This window comes from Emys orbicularis, chromosome 4, assembly GCF_028017835.1.
Source record: "Emys orbicularis isolate rEmyOrb1 chromosome 4, rEmyOrb1.hap1, whole genome shotgun sequence".
NCBI lineage: Eukaryota > Metazoa > Chordata > Testudines > Emydidae > Emys > Emys orbicularis.
The window spans coordinates 96,103,125-96,121,751 of NC_088686.1; the positions used below are offsets into that span (position 1 = coordinate 96,103,125).

Below are 18,627 nucleotides of genomic sequence, written 5' to 3' on the forward strand. Positions count from 1 at the left end.
GTAACCTTTCTTTCTGCCCCCACAAATTTACACTGGTCGGTATTTGTTTTAATCCAGAAAGAGGGATGGAATAATCAATATCATTTTTTTAAATTCATGTTCAATTGGTTAAAAACAACAAACTAAAAGTATTGCTTTAGATGTGGGTTGTTGCAAGTTTCCCCCCTTTCAGGCACTAATTATAATTAAAGTCCCCCTTTTGAGTGACTATTAAGATTAAAATATAATCCAAATGTTCTTTGTGTTCTGTAATCCTCACATCCTTTCCCCTCAACCACATGTTCAGAGACAAAATGAATGTGCTGAACCATGTTGTATACATGCAGATGAAGTAGCCCTCAAAGACTTGTAGTTTTCCATGTGATCTTCCATTGGTTGGTTTACTGATAGTCGCATGGTGAGTTGTGATTAATCAGATTCTGAGCACTCTTCTTGAATTCACTGGGAAAGACAAAAGAGAGGAAATGTGAAAGTGCCCACAGTGCTTGCTTGCAGTTCACTGCCTATCTAAATTACACCAGATTGCTAAAATCTATAGATCTCATCCCTATTTTATCACTTAACCGGCAATGAAAAGAAATGCAACAGAAAAAGCCACATTCATGATTCAAATGACACTTAATAGACAAATGTTAAGTTAGGGTGGAAAAAACATTCAGTTTCTGGTCCAATTTGATTAGAGTTAATTAGGGCTGTCGATTAATCGCATTTAACTCATGTGATTAACTGAAAAAAATTAATCACGATCAAAAAAATTACGGTAATCATGATTAATCGCAGTTTTAATCACATTGTTAAACAATAGAATACCAATTGAAATTTATTAAATATTTTTGGATTTTTTTCTACATTTTCAAATATATTGATTTCAATTACAACACAGAATACAAAGTGTACACTGCTCACTGTGTATTATTATTTTTTATTACAAATATTTGCACTGTAAAAATGATAAAAGAAACAGTATTTTTCAATTAACCTTTTACAAGTATTGTAGTGCAATCTCTTTATTGTGAAAGTGCAATTTACCAATGTAGGGTTTTTTTGTTACATAGCTGCACTCAAAAAAAAAAAACACAAACAAAAAAACCAATGGGAGAATTGTATGTCGCCTACTCTGTTTTACCCGCATTCTGCCATATATTTCATGTTATAGCAGTCTCGGATGATGACCTTGCACATGTTGTTCATTTTAAGAACACTTTCACTGCAGATTTGACAAACCGTAAAGAAGGTACCAATGTGAAATTTCTAAAAATAGCTACAGCACTCGACCCAAGGTTTGAGAATCTGAACTGCCTTCCAAAATCTGAGAGGGACGAGGTGTGGAGCATGCTTTCAGATGTCTTAAAAGAACAACACTCTGCTGCAGAAACTATAGAACCCGAACCACCAAAAAAGAAAATCTACTTTCTGCTGGTGGCATCTGGCTCAGATAATGAAAATGAACATGCGTCGATCCTCACTGCTTTGGATTGTTATCGATCAGAACCCATCATCAGCATGGATACATGTCCTCTGGAATGGTGGTTGAAGCATGAAGGGACATATGAATCTTTAGTGTATCTGGCATGTAAATATCTTGCGACGCCGGCTACAACAGTGCCATAAGAACACCTGTTCTCACTTTTAGGTGATGTGAACAAGAAGTGGGCAGCATTATCTCCTGCAAATGTAAACAAACTTGTTTGTCTGAGCGATTGGCTGAAAAAGAAGTAGGACTGATTGGACTTTGTAGGCTCTAAAGTTTTACATTGTTTTATTTTTGAATGCAGTTATTTTTTGTGCATAATTCTACATGTGTACGTTCAACTTTCATGATAAAGAGATTGCACTATGGTACTTGTATTAGGTGAATTGAAAAATACTATTTCTTTTGTTTTTTACAGTGCAAATATTTGTAATCAAAAATAAATATAGAGTGAGCACTGTACACTTTGTGTTCTGTGATGTAATTGAAATAAATGTATTTGAAAATGTAGAAAACATCAAAAAATATTTAAATAAATGGTATTCTATTATTGTTTAACAATGCAATTAATTGTACGATTAATTTTTTTAATTGCACAATTAATCACGATTAATTTTTGTATCGCTTAACAGCCCTAGAGTTAATTTATCCATACTAATAGCACTATGCTAGATGCTGAAGATGGACTTTACTACTCTTAGAGATGATGATGGTATTTTTGCTTTGTGCTAATACAAAACAACAAAAGTAGCTGTCCTTTGATTCTCTGTACTCATCCTTTCTTTTTTCATTGAATAAATGTGTCCAATACCCAAACAAATAGTGGATAAATAAGTCCAGATCCTGCAATGAGTTCTGTGCAGCCAGATGAATGCCGATGCTGAGCCATTTTGAAGCCAGTTGTAGTCTGTGTGGGTGCTGGATTTTGTCCGCATGGACTTCATTGCAGGATTGAGACCTTAATTAACAAGTACAACACTTCAAGCTAAGACATTTTCCTGTGTTATTGGCCTGAACAGTGTAGACTGTATCAAACTGTTAAAAAGCAGCCATTACAAAACCATATTTGAGCGTGGTTGGAACTAACTTTTGAAAATGGTTTCAAAACAGTTTGGTCCAGTCAATGCTGGCCAGTCAACCCACGTCTAAAACTTGTTTAGCTGGAATAGTGTTTAAATAAAGTTCAAACTTGTTTTCAATCTCTGTTCATGGCCCAGTGCAGACAAGGCCTATATGATGCAGGTGAGGGAGTTACTACCATATTTTGTATCTTTTTATGTGTAGGTTACTGGGATACTATCCAAGTTTAGGTCAGTCATGACCATCTTGACAGCCTTTCAATTGTGTATGTAAAATAAAACTCTGGTCTTGGTACAATATTTGGTACCGCTATCCATTTCACAAAAACCACCGTCAAAAAGCTAATGAACTCATTTTTCTCCCTTAGAGGCAGTCCCTCCACAGTTGAAGTACCTTGTTATGGCAGCATGTAGGAAGCTTGCACTTGAGTAGTATTGTAACTGTTCTTTGACTAAACAGCAGTTTATATTGCTATTTAGCTAAAAAATCCATATTCCAAAGCTGTTTAATCACATGCCTTTCACAAGCATTAAGCAATTAAAAATACCTGGGGGGAAAAAGTGTCTGGACTTAATAATCATTTTAAAATGTTCTCCTATTAGGTAGTACTGTATGATATCGAAGCTTTAAATTGTTCATCTAATACTCCTACCATAAAATTCTGTCCCTATTGAAACCAGTGGGAATTTTACCATTGGCATCACTGAGCCAGGTTTTTACCCCATTTACTAATAAGAGTCTTCGGAATTCATAGCACTGTGCTTTACTACCCTCTGTAAAAGTCTGAGAGGAGTTCCCAGTAGACTAAAATAAAGACCATTTTATCTGAGCAATTTCACAAATCCTGAGGGACATTATTTAGTGACAGCATGATATAACCTGTATTTTTCAACAGTTCAAATCATGTCAACTCAGCCTACTGTGAATACACAGAGAAAGATGAATAAGCTTATACAGTGGGTTCATATTTTATGTAACTTCTATCAAACATTTTTACCAAACTATCTATCTTAGTTGTTTAAACAGGGCTAATCTATCTCTTGCTGAGCTGCCTTCAGTGCATTATAATTCTTGCAGTGATTAAAGATTAAACAGAATATATTTTCAGAGGAAGTAATATAGAGCATACCACTCTGCTCTTTAATGGAAGCTGATTTCTACTCCTGTCACAAATGGATGGAATACATTTTTTTTCTTTCATAGCACAATTATTTAAGGAGGGATCTCTGCAGAATTTGCCCTCATGCCTTACAGGAAACTTTTTCAAAACAAAGATAAAGTAGGCTTCAAAAACTGATAATGGGATGCCCTCTTTCCAACATAAATTAGGGGGGAATGGCTAATTTGGTTTTTTTGAAGGCTCCCCTTTTAAGCAGAGATTTACAAATAGAGGATTGACTGTGCCTTTTAATTGTAAACATTCAGAGTTGTTTTACATTAGTAGTCTTTTCCTTTCTGGTCACAAATTTTGACAAACTTTATGAAATGACTGGAGGTGCTACTTTTCTAAAGCAAAAGATTACATCAGCTGGGGAACTAGCAGTTACTTGTGCACACTTGCACACTCAACACTGTGCTTCATTTTAACAGCTTTCTTAGTAATAGACTTTACAGTCCTTGCTAAAATCAGTGGTTTTATTTTCAGATTGACACAAAGTGCTAATGTGGGATTCTGCTGGATACTTCTACACATGTCATGGCATTTGAAAACTCACACGCAATCTTCTTTTGTATAAAGTATATGGAAGGATGTGCTTTTTGTCCTCCATTATCATTTTCCTACAATTTGTTCTACATCAATCTTTTTTCTAATTTTCCTTCCATGTTATAGGTGAAAATCAATCTTCTAGGAGAGTATGTTCAGAAACAATCCCTTAGAAGAAAGTTTCTCATCCATCTAAAATCTAACTGGAGTTCTTCCAGTATGGAAGTCTTCAGGGTCTACTCCTCTAGTGTATTGAGCACCTCAGTATTAATCTATTGCATGTGTTCACTTAGTTGTCACGTGAACCTGTAGTAAACCTATTGAGAACATATGCTCAATAAACGTAATATGCTTTAGTGCCCCTTAGTGATGAAGAGGAGGGAGGCATTCTCTTTGAGAACATCGCCAAGTCTGCCCTTGATCCCTTTGACACATCTTCTGGATCTGTACAGCTGATTGCTATCAAACCTATAGCATTGCCTCCCGCTCACCCGGCATCAGACAGGAGCCAGGAATCTGCTATCATTAATGGAGAGGTAAGAGTAATCAGACAGTGTTTCACCTGCTGGTTTCTTGATTATATGTGGAGGCACATATTTGTGATAGGACCTGAGGTTGGTGCATTGAAGAGAGAGAGGAGAAATGTTAGAAGCCTTTCACCCTTTGTGTGGCCTATGTAAAATCCTGTCACAAATGCCATCTCTGTGCTCAGGACCCACTCTTTCCTAACATACCTGTAGATGCATGGTGCTCTGAAGGAGGCAACCTATCTAGGTACTTTTATAGCCCTCATCCCTGTTATATTTGAACACCTGACAATCATTAAGGGATTTTATCTTCCCAGCACCACATTTTAGAAAATAGGGAACTGAGGCAAAGGGTAGATTTAGGCTTGGTCCACACTGGGGCGGGGGATCAATCTAGGAAACGCAACTTCAGCTACGAGAATAGCATAGCTGAAGTCGACGTTTCCTAGATCGAACTAAGTTTACTTACTGCGGGTCCACGTGGCGCAGGCAAGCTCCCCTGTCGACAGCGCTTCCTCCTCTTGGTGAGCAGGAGTTCCGCAGTTGACGGGGGAGCGCTTCTGGGATTGATTTATCGTGTCCAGATGAGACGCGATAAATCGATCCCAGAAGATCGATCTCTACCCGCCGAATCAGGCGGGTAGTGTGGACCTAGCCTAAGACATACTTTTTCAGGTTCACACAGGAAGTTCGAGTCTGAGCTGGGAGTTGAACCTAGATCTCAGAAGTCCCATCTTAGTGCCCTGTTGCTAACTAGACTATCCTTCCTGCTCACAGTGGGATGGGGAGAAAGCAGGTCCATGCCTTTGCGCTGTTCGTGTGCTGGCTTGCACATTAGGCACAACTGCTCCCGAGGTCCCCATAGAATGATGTGGGTCTGCACTGGGATCTAATGGGGCCATTGACCAAATGCCGCATCTTGGCTCTGAGACTTACCCGGTATATTATTTTACAAATATTTTTTATTTAGATTTTGTTCTAGAACAAAGTGCTTTATAAGGGGAATGGGGGAATTTATATACCGAATGTGGAGGGAAGGCTTCTTATTTGCTCCTCCATGCTGCACACTTATGTAAAGGCTAACCAGGATATTGCCCTGGACTCTTTATTGGACAAAATCAACACTTTAAACTGCTAGCCAGTTAGAAACACGGTAAAAGACAGCGTAGTCAAGCTACCCGTGTGAGACCAGATTAGGGCATTATATCATGTTCTGGTTTTATGCTTGTATTTTAAGCCCTAACGCGTCACAATTGTCACTTTATATCCAGAGTCATGGCATGCACAGTATTCAATGCCTATTTTTCTTCCAAGAACTGTGAGCTGTGTATCATCAGAGTAAGACCTAGGAACATACAAATGCTATTTCCTTACATACTCACAGATATGATGGAGTTCTTAAGGAGATCATAGAATTTGACTTTTTAGCTACAAACCGTATATAAAGTAGACATTTTTTTACACAGTCAACTTTGGGGCAGAAGTGAAATTTGTTCAAATATACAGAATACTGCCCCCAGGCCTCCCTAAAAATAAACATTGTTTGGGTCAAGAAGATGGTTGGCTGACATCAGCTCTCTTCTTCTGTGGCTGTGAATTGAGTCACTATTATGATGTACTTAGTTCCAGGGGACTAAAATGTATGTAATCATCTGCAAGTCATACAAAATACAATGACTCTGTCACTTGCACTTCCCTGGTGCTGACAGATGGCATGGTGTGGTGCAAGAGGCACTCTGCAAAGCAAAGCGCTGCACATCAAATACACTTTTAAAATGTAATTGAGAAATCATCAGCATAGCACAGATATCTGAAATTCATTCACCTTCCATTAGGTAAACAAAGCCTTGAAGCAGAAGTCCGATATAGAGCACTATCGGAACAAGCTGCGCTTGAAAGCCAAGAGAAAAGGATACTATGATTTCCCCCAGATTGACAACAACAAAGGGCTGACAGAAAGAAAAAAGATATATGAGAAAGCACAAAAGGAAATAGACCATGTTTTGGAACCAGAAGCAGATGTATCTTCTCCATTTGCAGAGCCTAAGAACAGGTGAGATGTTTTTGTTTTTTATATACATCTAGAAAGTAGGTATTCCCCCACGGCTGAAGGGCAGAAGACTCATCTGAAGTGCAAACATCCATCACTGATGATGAAAATGTGTATTACATACTAATGTTTAATCTGTTCAGTGCTTCCTATTTCATGAAGAAAATTGATGTTGCCCAAGATTATTTCTGAATATTTCACATTTAGTAAAACCATAACATGGTTACAGAAGAATAAGTGGAAAGAGAACAAAATTACTTGAAGGCTGCATGGTTCCAGGTCTTTTGTGAGCCATTTTTAAAGTGATCCAAGCTGAAAATGTGCTAAGGTTATTATTCAAAAGACTGATTATTCTAGAAATGGACTTGAGCCAGAAATTTGCATTTGACTCCGATCTTCTGCAAAGTGCAGGAGTGATCCAATCTATCATTTTGTTCTAGGCACACCTGTAATTATTTCCAGAGCTGGATCTAAGATACAGGTAACTTAGACCCAGCAAACTAGAACATGTCACCGTTATGTCTGTTGATTTCAGTATCTCCTTCAGCAGTTAATGGTGACCACTTTCTACGGTGCTATCTTCACTTCATTGCTCTGTGATCTTGGGTAGGTCATTTAATCTTTGACATAATTTACTCATCTCTAAAATGAGTAAGGATATTGTGAGACATCATCAATATTTGTGTGGCACTTTATGGCCCTTGGAGGCAATATATAAATGGAGAGCGTTCATTCTTGGACACAGAGATGTACTAGTGGAGGAGAGTGCAAAGAGCCCCATCTATACGCATTGCACAGCGGCTGGCCATACTTGCAGGCTCTGGACTGCACTAAGTTCCTCCATTAGTGTCCCTGGAGCACAAGTTGCCTTACAAAGTGAGGAGGTCATGCCAAGCCCACCCCTCACCAACTAGTAGAGCTGGCCTTGTTGAGAGTGGCAGCACAGTCGGCATGCTCCCACATTGCACAGGTGAGAGAGATTGTAGCAAGGATTCTAAAAGAGCTTGTCTTGGAATATAAGCAATAGCTGTAGACAAATGAGCTTGTTTATGTGAGGGCCCTGAGAGAGTGGGAAGTGAAGTTTGAGAACCCTTGTCCCAGGGGTTTACTGGGAGGTCAATGAAGAAAAAAGATTCTGATTAAATTGTATCTAGTGTCCTTGCTGAAGGGTCTGGGGCATCAGTTCCTTGAACAGGAATTCAGTGAGGGAGGAATACATTGTTACATATGCATAGAAAAGGTAAGATATTGAATGTGAATATTAGCATTTTCCAGTAATCCTATTTTTATTAGCACAATCTGTCCTGAGAATATAAATGAGGTCTGTAGAAACATGAATATTAATGTGAACAATACAAACAATGCAGTACTGAAGCCATATTTTGGATATTTATGATGTACCCTAAGTGGTGTGGGGAAACGTTTAGAACATTATATATGAAGCTTTAATATTAACCATCTGCTCTTTGCTGACAGATCCTGGAATATTTTTGTTTTTCTAAGTATGCTTTCTAATGAATTGTGTAAACCAATGGGTAAGCTATTTTAGACAAAGTTCATTGTTACGAAAAACTGCATCAAGGCAAGTACTCTGAACTGTCAAGGAATGATCTCTCTGCCTTCTGGGGCTGAGCCATTAAATGTTAATTGTACAAACACTAGAGATACTTGCTGAGTAGAGCTGGGCTATGGGAACTAAAAACAAAGGGATCATTCCCTGATGCACTTTCTGTAAAGATGTCAGGCATTTTCAAAATTTGGGAGTTTTTGTTGCCTGTCAGAAAAACGTACTGTTTCTTGCAAACAACCAGTTTTATGGTCTCCACACCAACATCTAGAATGACAGATTTGCTGTAGATACCTAACTTGATATGCTGCAGGACATTTTCCAGCTTCAGGCATTTTTTTTAACAGAATATAAGGCCTGGTCTACACTTACCCCCCAAGTCGAAGTAAGGTACGCAAATTCAGCTACGTGAATAACGTAGCTGAATTCGACATACCTTACTTCGAACTTACCGCGGTTCAGACGCGGTCCACACGCGGCAGGCAGGCTCCCCCGTCGACTTCGCGGTACTCCTCTCGCCGAGCTGGAGTACCGCAGTCGACGGGGATCACTTCCTGGTTCGATTTATCGCGTCCACACCAGACGCGATAAATCGAACTCGGAACTTCGATCCGCAGCCGTCGAACTACCGGGTAAGTGTAGACTAGCCCTAAGATAGCCAAAGTGACACATTATTGGATGAATACAGTAACGTGATATTGCAACGTAGTGCAACTCTCTGAGAGATGAACTGATATAATAGAATTTTTATAATAAAAACAATCACTCTTACAGCAGTCTAGTTTAGCATAAGACTAATACAGCTTGCTTTGTATCATTGTCCAGATATTGATATGCAATTAAAAACCTATATCTTAAAATAGTTCACATTTTTAAAGATAAGATACTGTAGAAGTAGGTAAAAGAATAAAGATTTCAGAGTTCCTGGAAAAAATGGCATGTTTCCCTCTTGTTCCACTGGTATAGCTACCATTAATATTAATTGTATGTATGTCACTTCCAAAATGTTATGGGAGGAAAAAATAAATTAAATGCATTCTTCAGGCTGACCTTTATATATTCAGATTTGTGGAAAACAGCATTTTAAAAATTGTTTACAAAACACCATCACTAAATAATTTCGTTTGTACAAGAACCAACACCCCATGCTTTCAGTTGCTTTGAACATTCTGTGCATCTAATTCATGCTTCAAAATGCTGCAGTTGTGTTCCCAGAAGACACACACCATGTGATTGCCAGTTGTTAATGTTGATACCTCCCTTCTCATTAGTGAATCTTCCTTAAATCAGCTAATTGGCAATCTCAGGGCAATTTTTAAAAACCTTGCTGATCGCATGCATGGTTCTCAGTTTTTCCCTGTGTGGTGTGTAATCTGGTCAAGGGTGTGCATTTATTAGAGCACTAAATGTGTGAATCTTTTAGAAAATGTGTCCCTAACTATATAAGCAGGAGGAAATATTTGTTGTCCTTCTGAAAGAAACACATGTAATTCTAAATGTCTTTAATTTAGGAACACAAGAATTGCCATATTAGATCAGATCCATGGTCCATCTGGTCCCATATCCTGTCTCTGGCCGCAGCCAGCACCAGAGCCTTCAGAAGAAGGTGGATAAACCCCCATAATAAACAACTGTCTAATAATATCTCTATTGGGAAAGTTTTTTCATAATCCACTATTGAGCCCTGATTCAGCAAGGGACTTGGAATTTTCAGAAGTGCCTGAGCAATTTAAGAGCACAAGTGACTTTCAGTGGGACGTGTGCTCCTAAATCCCTTAGGCACTTCTGAAAATTCCAAGAGCTTTGCGGAATCAGGACGCAACAGTGGGTTAGGAAGAAACTTCTCCTAAGTTATAGGTGCATTTGAAAATCCCACCCTTACACTGAAGCATGTGTTTCAGCGCTTTGTTGAATCAGGGCCTTAGGCTTAATGGTTAATATACTTTTAAATATTTTATCCTAGCTAGTGTAACTGGGTGATAGTCTTACTACTCAGGCAAATGCCCAGTGCTTTTTGAATTCTCCTAATCTATTTGATTCAAGTATACATTGTGGTGGTAAGTTCCATGGACTAATTCCTCATCGTGTAAATGAGAGTTTCCTTTTATCAAGTATGTCCTTTAAATGTGTTGTCTCTTAGTTTCATTGACTGTCCCCTTGTTCTTGTAGCATATAAAAGGGTAAATAGCAGTACTTGATTGGACTCTGTGCCACTCTCTATTTCACATCTCTCTCCTGTGTGGCTCTGTAGTTCTGATCTTTTCAATCTCTCTAATATTGAGGTCTTTCCATGCCTCTAATTTTTGTTGATTTTTTTCATATATGGCTATTTTCAAGTCAAGACAGTTACTTTTAAGACAAAACGTTTAAGGTCATTCATGGTTTATCTTTACCGTACTAAAAACTGTTGTCTGCCATAAAGCCCTCAGCTCCATCTATGATGCCAGCCTTTTTTGCCCTTTAGTCAAATCTCACCACAAAAACCTTCACACTTTCTACCATGCCGTCCCTTATTTACTGGGAGGAGATCCCCAGTAACCAATTATTCCAGTAACCTCCTTCAGATCTGTCAAAACTCACGTCTCCTCTGATGCCCTCGAAACACTTGACAATGGCTAGGCAGCTGGAGTGCTTTAACTGCTGCTTATTACATTTATAATTGTGTCTGTCTCTCTCTCTCGCTGGATGGGGTGGGCCAGGGTTCTGAGGTGGGACTGAGCATTCTCTCTCTTTCTCAGGTGCGTGGCTGGCTAGTTCTTGCTCATGTGCTCAAAGTCTAACTGATTGTCATACGGGTCAGGAAGAATTTCCCCCCAGGTCTGATTGGCAGTGACCTTGGGGTTTTTTCACCTTCCTCTACAGTGTGTGGGAGTGGGTCATTTGCTGAGATTATCTGAATATATCTCAATCAGTTCCCTACCATTGCAGGGGCCTCAGGCATTGTTGCACCTTGGTCCCTCCTGTTCTCTCCCTGTGGCAAATAATAATTTAGGCTCCTGTGGGATGTAATCATAGAATTATAGAATCATAGAATATCAGGGTTGGAAGGGACCTCAGGAGGTCATCTAGTCCAACCCCCTGCTCAAAGCAGGACCAACACCAACTAAATCATCCCAGCCAGGGCTTTGTCAAGCCTGACCTTAAAAACCTCTAAGGAAGGAGATTCCACCACCTCCCTAGGTAACCCATTCCAGTGCTTCACCACCCTCCTAGTGAAAAAGTTTTTCCTAATATCCAACCTAAACCTCCCCCACTGCAACTTGAGACCATTACTCCTTGTTCTGTCATCTGCTACCACTGAGAACAGTCTAGATCCATCTTCTTTGGAACCCCCTTTCCGGTAGTTGAAAGCAGCTATCAAATCCCCCCTCAGTCTTCTCTTCTGCAGACTAAACAATCCCAGTTCCCTCAGCCTCTCCTCATAAGACATGTGCTCCAGACCCCTAATCATTTTTGTTGCCCTCTGCTGGACTCTTTCCAATTTTTCCACATCCTTCTTGTAGTATGGGGCCCAAAACTGGACACAGTACTCCAGATGAGGCCTCACCAATGTCGAATAGAGGGGAATGATCACGTCCCTCGATCTGCTGGCAATGCCCCTACTTATACAGCCCAAAATGCCGTTAGCCTTCTTGGCAACAAGGGCACACTGTTGACTCATATCCAGCTTCTCGTCCACTGTAACCCCTAGGCCTTTTCTGCAGAACTGCTTCCTAGCCATTCGGTCCCTAGTCTGTAACAGTGAATGGGATTCTTCCATCCTAAGTGCAGGACTCTGCACTTGTCTTTGTTGAACCTCATCAGGTTTCTTTTGGCCCAATCCTCTAATATGTCTAGGTCCCTCTGTGTGCTATCCCTACCCTCCAGCGTATCTACCACTCCTCCCAGTTTAGTGTCATCTGCAAACTTGCTGAGAGTGCAGTCCACGCCATCCTCCAGATCACTAATGAAGATATTGAACAAAACCGGCCCCAGGACCGACCCTTGGGGCACTCCGCTTGAAACCGGCTGCCAACTAGACATGGAGCCGTTGATCACTACCCGTTCAGCCCGACGATCTAGCCAGCTTTCTATCCACCTTATAGTCCATTCATCCAGCCCATACTTCTTTAACTTGCTGGCAAGAATACCGTGGGAGACCGTATCAAAAGCTTTGCTAAAGTCAAGGAATAACACATCCACTGCTTTCCCCCCATCTACAGACCCAGTTATCTCCTCATAGAAGGCAATTAGGTTAGTCAGGCATGACTTGCCCTTGGTGAATCCATGCTGACTGTTCCTGATCACTTTCCTCTCCTCTAAGTGCTTCAGAATTGATTCCTTGAGGACCTGCTCCATGATTTTTCCAGGAATTGAGGTGAGGCTGACTGGCCTGTAGTTCCCCAGATCCTCCTCCTTCCCCTTTTTAAAGATGGACACTACATTAGCCTTTTTCCAGTCATCCGGGACCTCCCCCGATTGCCATGAGTTTTCAAAGATAATGGCCAATGGCTCTGCAATCACATCCACCAACTCCTTTAGCACCCTCGGATGCAGCGCATCCGGCCCCATGGACTTGTGCTCGCCCAGTTTCTCTAAATAGTCCAGAACCACTTCTTTCTCCACAGAGGGCTGGTCACCTCCTCCCCATACTGTGCTGCCCAGTGCAGCAGTCTGGGAGCTGACCTTGTTTGTGAAGACAGAGGCAAAAAAAGCACTGAGTACATTAGCTTGTTCCACAACCTCTGTCACTAGGTTGCCTCCCTCATTCATTAAGGGGCCCACACTTTCCTTGAGTTGCTTCTTGTTGTTAACATACCTGAAGAAACCCTTCTTGTTACTCTTAACATCTCTTGCTAGCTGCAACTCCAAGTGTGATTTGGCCTTCCTGATTTCACTCCTGCATGCTTGAGCAATATTTTTGTACTCCTCCCTGGTCATTTGTCCAATCTTCCACTTCTTGTAGGCTTTTTTTTTTGCATTTAAGGTCAGCAAGGATTTCACTGTTAAGCCAAGCTGGTCGCCTGCCATATTTACTATTCTTTCTACACATCGGGAAGGTTTTTTCCTGCAACCTCAATAAGGATTCTTTAAAATACAGCCAGCTCTCTTGGACTCCTTTGCCCCTCATGTTATTCTCCCAGGGGATCCTGCCCATCAGTTCCCCGAGGGAGTCAAAGTTTGCTTTTCTGAAGTCCAGGGTCAGTATTCTGCTGCTCTCCTTTCTTCCTTGTGTCAGGATCCTGAACTCAACCATCTCATGGTCACTTCCTCCCAGGTTCCCATCCACTTTTGCTTCCCCTACTAATTCTTCCTGGTTTGTGAGCAGCAGGTCAAGAAGAGATCTGCCCCTAGTTGGTTCCTCCAGCACCAGGAAATTGTCCCCTACATTTTCCAAAAACTTCCTGGATTGTCTGTGCTCCGCTGTATTGCTCTCCCAGCGGATATAAGGGTGATTAAAGTCTCCCATGAGAACCAGGGCCTGCGATCTAGTAACTTCTGCTAGTTGCCGGAAGAAAGCCTCGTCCACCTCATTCCCCTGGTCTGGTGGTCTATAGCAGACTCCCACCACAACATCCCCCTTGTTGCTCACACTTCTAAACTTTATCCAGAGACTCTCAGGTTTTTCTGCAGTTTCATACCGGTGCTCTGAGCAGTCATACTCCTCTCTTACATACAGTGCAACTCCCCCACCTTTTCTGCCCTGTCTGTCCTTCCTGAACAGTTTATATCCATCCATGACAGTACTCCAGTCATCTGAGTTATCCCACCAAGTCTCTGTTATTCCAATCACATCATAGTTCCTTGAGTGTGCCAGGACTTCCAGTTCTCCCTGCTTGTTTCCCAGGCTTCTTGCATTTGTGTATAGGCACTTAAGATAACTCGCTGATTGTCCTGCTTTCTCAGTCTGAGACAGGAGTCCTCCTCTCTTGCACTCTCCTGCTCGTGCTTCTTCCCGGTATCCCATTTCCCCACTTACCTCAGGGCTTTGGTCTCCTTCCCCCGGTGAACCTAGTTTAAAGCCCTCCTCACTAGGTTAGCCAGCCTGATTGCGAAGATGCTCTTCCCTCTCTTCGTTAGGTGGAGCCCGTCTCTGCCTAGCACTCCTCCTCCTTGGAACACCATCCCATGGTCGAAGAATCCAAAGCCTTCTCTCTGACACCACCTGCGTAGCCATTCATTGACTTCCACAATTCGACAGTCTCTACCCAGGCCTTTTCCCTGCACAGGGAGGATGGATGAGAACACCACTTGTGCCTCAAACTCCTTTATCCTTCTTCCCAGAGCCACTTAGTCTGCAGTGATCCGCTCAAGGTCATTCTTGGCAGTATCATTGGTGCCCACATGGAGAAGCAGGAAGGGGTAGCGATCCAAGGGCTTGATGAGTCTCGGCAGTCTCTCCGTCACATCGTGAATCCTAGCTCCTGGCAAGCAGCAGACTTCTCAGTCGGGGCGGCAGATAGATGACTCAGTCCCCCTGAGGAGGGAGTCCCCGACCACCACCACCTGCCTCCTTCTCTTGGGAGCGGTGGCCGTGGAACCCCCATCCCTAGGACAGTGCATCTCATGCCTTCCAATCGGAGGAGTCTCCTTCTGCTCCCTTCTCTCAGATGTATCATCTACTCCACTGTCCGCATTAGTACCTGTGGAGAGAACATGAAAACGGTTGCTCACCTGTATCTCCATTGCTGGTACATGGATGCTCCTCTTTCTTCTTCTGGAGGTCACATGCTGCCAAATTTCTGCACCATCCCTCTGTCCCCTCTGCGCAGCCTGCTCTTATTCTTCAGAACGTTGTGCCCGTAGAAGCATATCCTGACGTCTGTCCAGGAAATCTTCATTTTCTCGTATGCAACGCAGGGTCGATACTTGTTTCTCCAGACCTCGAACCTTCTCTTCCAATATGGAGACCAGCTTGCACTTTGTACAGACAAAGTCACTTCTGTCCTGTGGAAGAAAGACAAACATGGCACAACCTGTGCAGGTTACAACAACTGAATGCTCACCTTCCATAATTTCTTCCTTCTAAGAGCTTCCTCAGCTGTTGCAGCAACTCACAGAAGCCCGCAAGATAAAAGCCTCAGTGGGCTCTCCCTAGGCGAACTCCCAGCCAAACTCCCTCTGTTAGCCTCCGTTGTTCGCCGCTCAGCTGCTTCGCTGCTGACTGCCTTTTTATAACAGTCAGGCCCACTCAAGGCCCACCTGGAACAAAGCACTCCCAATTCACACTTTTCAAACAAACAATCAAGCACATGGTCAAACTGACAAACTGTCCCCGCAACAGACACTCAGATACTCACCAACACAGCCCCCCAATGCAGCACTTAGCGTACCTCCTCTTGGACAGATCCCAGACAAACTCCCTCTGTTGGTCTAGTGTCAGTTGTTGGGTTAAGTGTGTGGGTGCTGGATGATGTTGGTGGCCTGTGATATACAGAAGGTCAGACTAGATGATCTGGGGGTTACTTCTGCCCTAAACTCTGTGATTACACAATAGTTTGTGTACTTGGTTATTCATTGTCTGAGGGCGGGGAGCTTTGCACTATACTGATCCTGGGGTTGGCTTGGTCCCCAGTGCAATTTGGAGCAGCCTCATATCATAATAGCACCTAAGGGACTGACCCAGTCAGGGATCAGCTTGAGTGCGGAGCCCCCTGCTCTCTCCAGCCTGAGGGGTTGAGAATGGGGTGGTGTAAAGTGGATGTAGCTACCCAGTTAGACCACAGAAATTGCAGAAAAAGCTGCTTAAACTTCATCTCTTCCCATCTATGCCTGGTGGGCTGGGAGCAGGTGACATAGAAGTGGTGCATGGGCTTTCCTCCACATATAGATTCCTCTACTCAGGGAAATCCTCAAGATGTCCTGCTAGTGCAGCAAGCATCTGGAAAGGGAGGAAGGGCTGAGGATCAGGCCCAATGATAATTCACTTCTCTTGAGTTCTAATCCTGGTTTTGCTGATGGTATTCTTTGTTCCTAAATTACTTGCCCACAGTCACAGTTTTCAGATGTAGGTGTTTAAAGCTAAGCACCTAAACCCATACTTGGGCATCTAAATAAAATGATTTTCAAAGTTTCTCAGCACCTGCAGCACCCATTGAACTGACAAACTAATGTTAGTTACAAGTAATTATTTTAAATCCTATCAGCTATAAACCACAAAGGATCCTGGTATTCACTTGGAACTTAGCTCCTCTGGGCAGCTCCAGTTTATGGTTCCTGTGCCCTTTAGCCCTTTGCTCTGGTGTTTTAATAACAGAAAACAAAATATATAATGATCTCTTCTGTAATTTTGCCTTCTTCCAGCACTTGTGTGTATAGAAAGGGTATCCTATTAAAGTGGCTCTTTTGTAATAACTAAGATAATGTTAGAATAAAGGTTATAATTGCAGAATACTGTCTGTCGTTTATTTTTGTGCTTTGCCTTCATTTTAATATTTTCTCATTGGATTTTCTCCAGGCAGCAGACAAAGAACTCTGTGTACAGAAGCAGACAGTCTCTGAACAGCCCTAGCCCAGGAGAAACCGAGATGGATCTTCTAGTTACCCAGGAGAGACCAAGGCGTGGGATCCGCAACAGTGGATATGATGTAAGTTTATCAGATGCATTCAGTGAAGTTTGCTCAGTAAATCCTTAATTCAGTCTTTAAAAAAAGGAAAAAAAAGAGAAAAAGCATAGGGTAAGCTAACCAGAGTGCATTTATGAGTTTAACCTTAAGGTACATTATATCTCCTCAATGTCCCAAATTACTGAAAGCAAATGCAGAACATTTAATGTACTTTCTAACTGCAGCTTGTTTTGCAATGTAAAAATAGTTTTGCAGTGTAAGAATAGTTAACAAAACTTCCTCCTTGAAAATCAGTACTAAATTAAAGCATTGATTTCTAAATCTTATTTTATTTTAATAATTGCACTGAGTATACAACCATTTATAACCTACTGGCAATTTTATTTTTTCCCCATTGTTTCTTTGCCTGAAATTAGGATTCAGATCCTCAACCCTGCTCCACAACCTGGGTGGTGCAAAAGAGGTGGAAAACTGGGTTACAAAGCCATTGAGGGATTCCACTTGGGTAAAGGAATCCCCAGCTGGTACAAAGCCAACGTAGTCAGATCTTGACTACATTCTTGTTTCAGGGGCAAGAGGCTGCATATTCAGAGCAAGTTGTGCTCCATTAATCCTGGACTGGTGAATGGCCCCAAAAGACTATTTTAGCCATCATTAGTTGCATTAAGTATAGCCTCTATGCTGTCCTCACATATGCTGAGGCCAAACAAACCCTGCAGGCCTCCTGAATCAAGGAAGCAAAAGAGTAAAACAGTGTCATCTTGCAATATTTGCAACCTCATCTCAAATCCTGCAGCTCAGCCATACCAGAGGATCTGGTCCTAGAGATGAAGTAAAAGATTTGGCAAAATAAGGGAGTGCTTCTGGGTATGGGGTATCCTTTAACCTCTGGAGAGACTGACATTTTGCATGGGACTAAATAATTAACTCCAACTGTCAAGCACTGGTTTTTAGATAAGTGAAGGAATTTGGCAATGTGAGGGAATATGTTCAGGAAAATCTAAACCAGGGTGAACTGATTTAAATCAGTAATTTAAATCACCAATTTTAATAATAATTTAAATCAGCAAGACAGAAACCTTGATTTAAATAATCATTTTAATCTTGTTTTGTATTTATACTTTAAACTTATTTTCCTAAACAAAAGTTAATGCTCATTCGTTGGTAGCCATTAAAACATGCGGATTTGCAACCCAGTATAGCCTTTACACTCAATTTGGTACTTGTTTTTCTTCCCAGGAGGATACATTATATGTGTATATATTTATTTAAGCATGTATACAGTTTAGCATATGTTTATTCAGATTCTTAATTTTACTTTTTTATTATGTTAGAAAATGGTGAGTGACACTTTGCCAAACTGGGAACATGTCTGTATTTTTATGGATATTGTGTGACTCCGATTGCTGTTCAGTTTGGTACTATTAGCTGAATGCCTATAGTTAAATCAAAGGAGGCTGTAAAAGGCTTGTTATGGAACCTAATGGAAAGGCAAAAAATGACAGAGGTCAGCCTCAGGTACACAGCTTCAAAGGCATTAAGATAACAGTGGCTGGGCCAACAATTGGTGAGAGAATTGACCTACCTGGCTCCATACAGGCCTAAAATGTTTTTACTCTTCCCAAGTCTAAACTTGGGATTAAAAGGAGACCTAACCCCTCAATGACCTTATAAAAGAAAG

The 18,627-nt window shown here is 41.5% G+C and overlaps 1 protein-coding gene across 1 annotated transcript in view; it reads left to right on the forward strand.

The window, feature by feature from the left end:
* The window catches only part of KIAA1549L (KIAA1549 like), a 219,171-nt gene that overhangs the window by 168,671 nt on the left and 31,873 nt on the right, over window positions 1-18,627 (forward strand). The window contains exons 13-15 of the mRNA XM_065404300.1: window positions 4,614-4,792; window positions 6,619-6,836; window positions 16,838-16,967. Coding sequence (XP_065260372.1) covers window positions 4,614-4,792; window positions 6,619-6,836; window positions 16,838-16,967 — 527 coding nt within the window. The remainder of the gene's footprint in view (window positions 1-4,613; window positions 4,793-6,618; window positions 6,837-16,837; window positions 16,968-18,627) is intronic.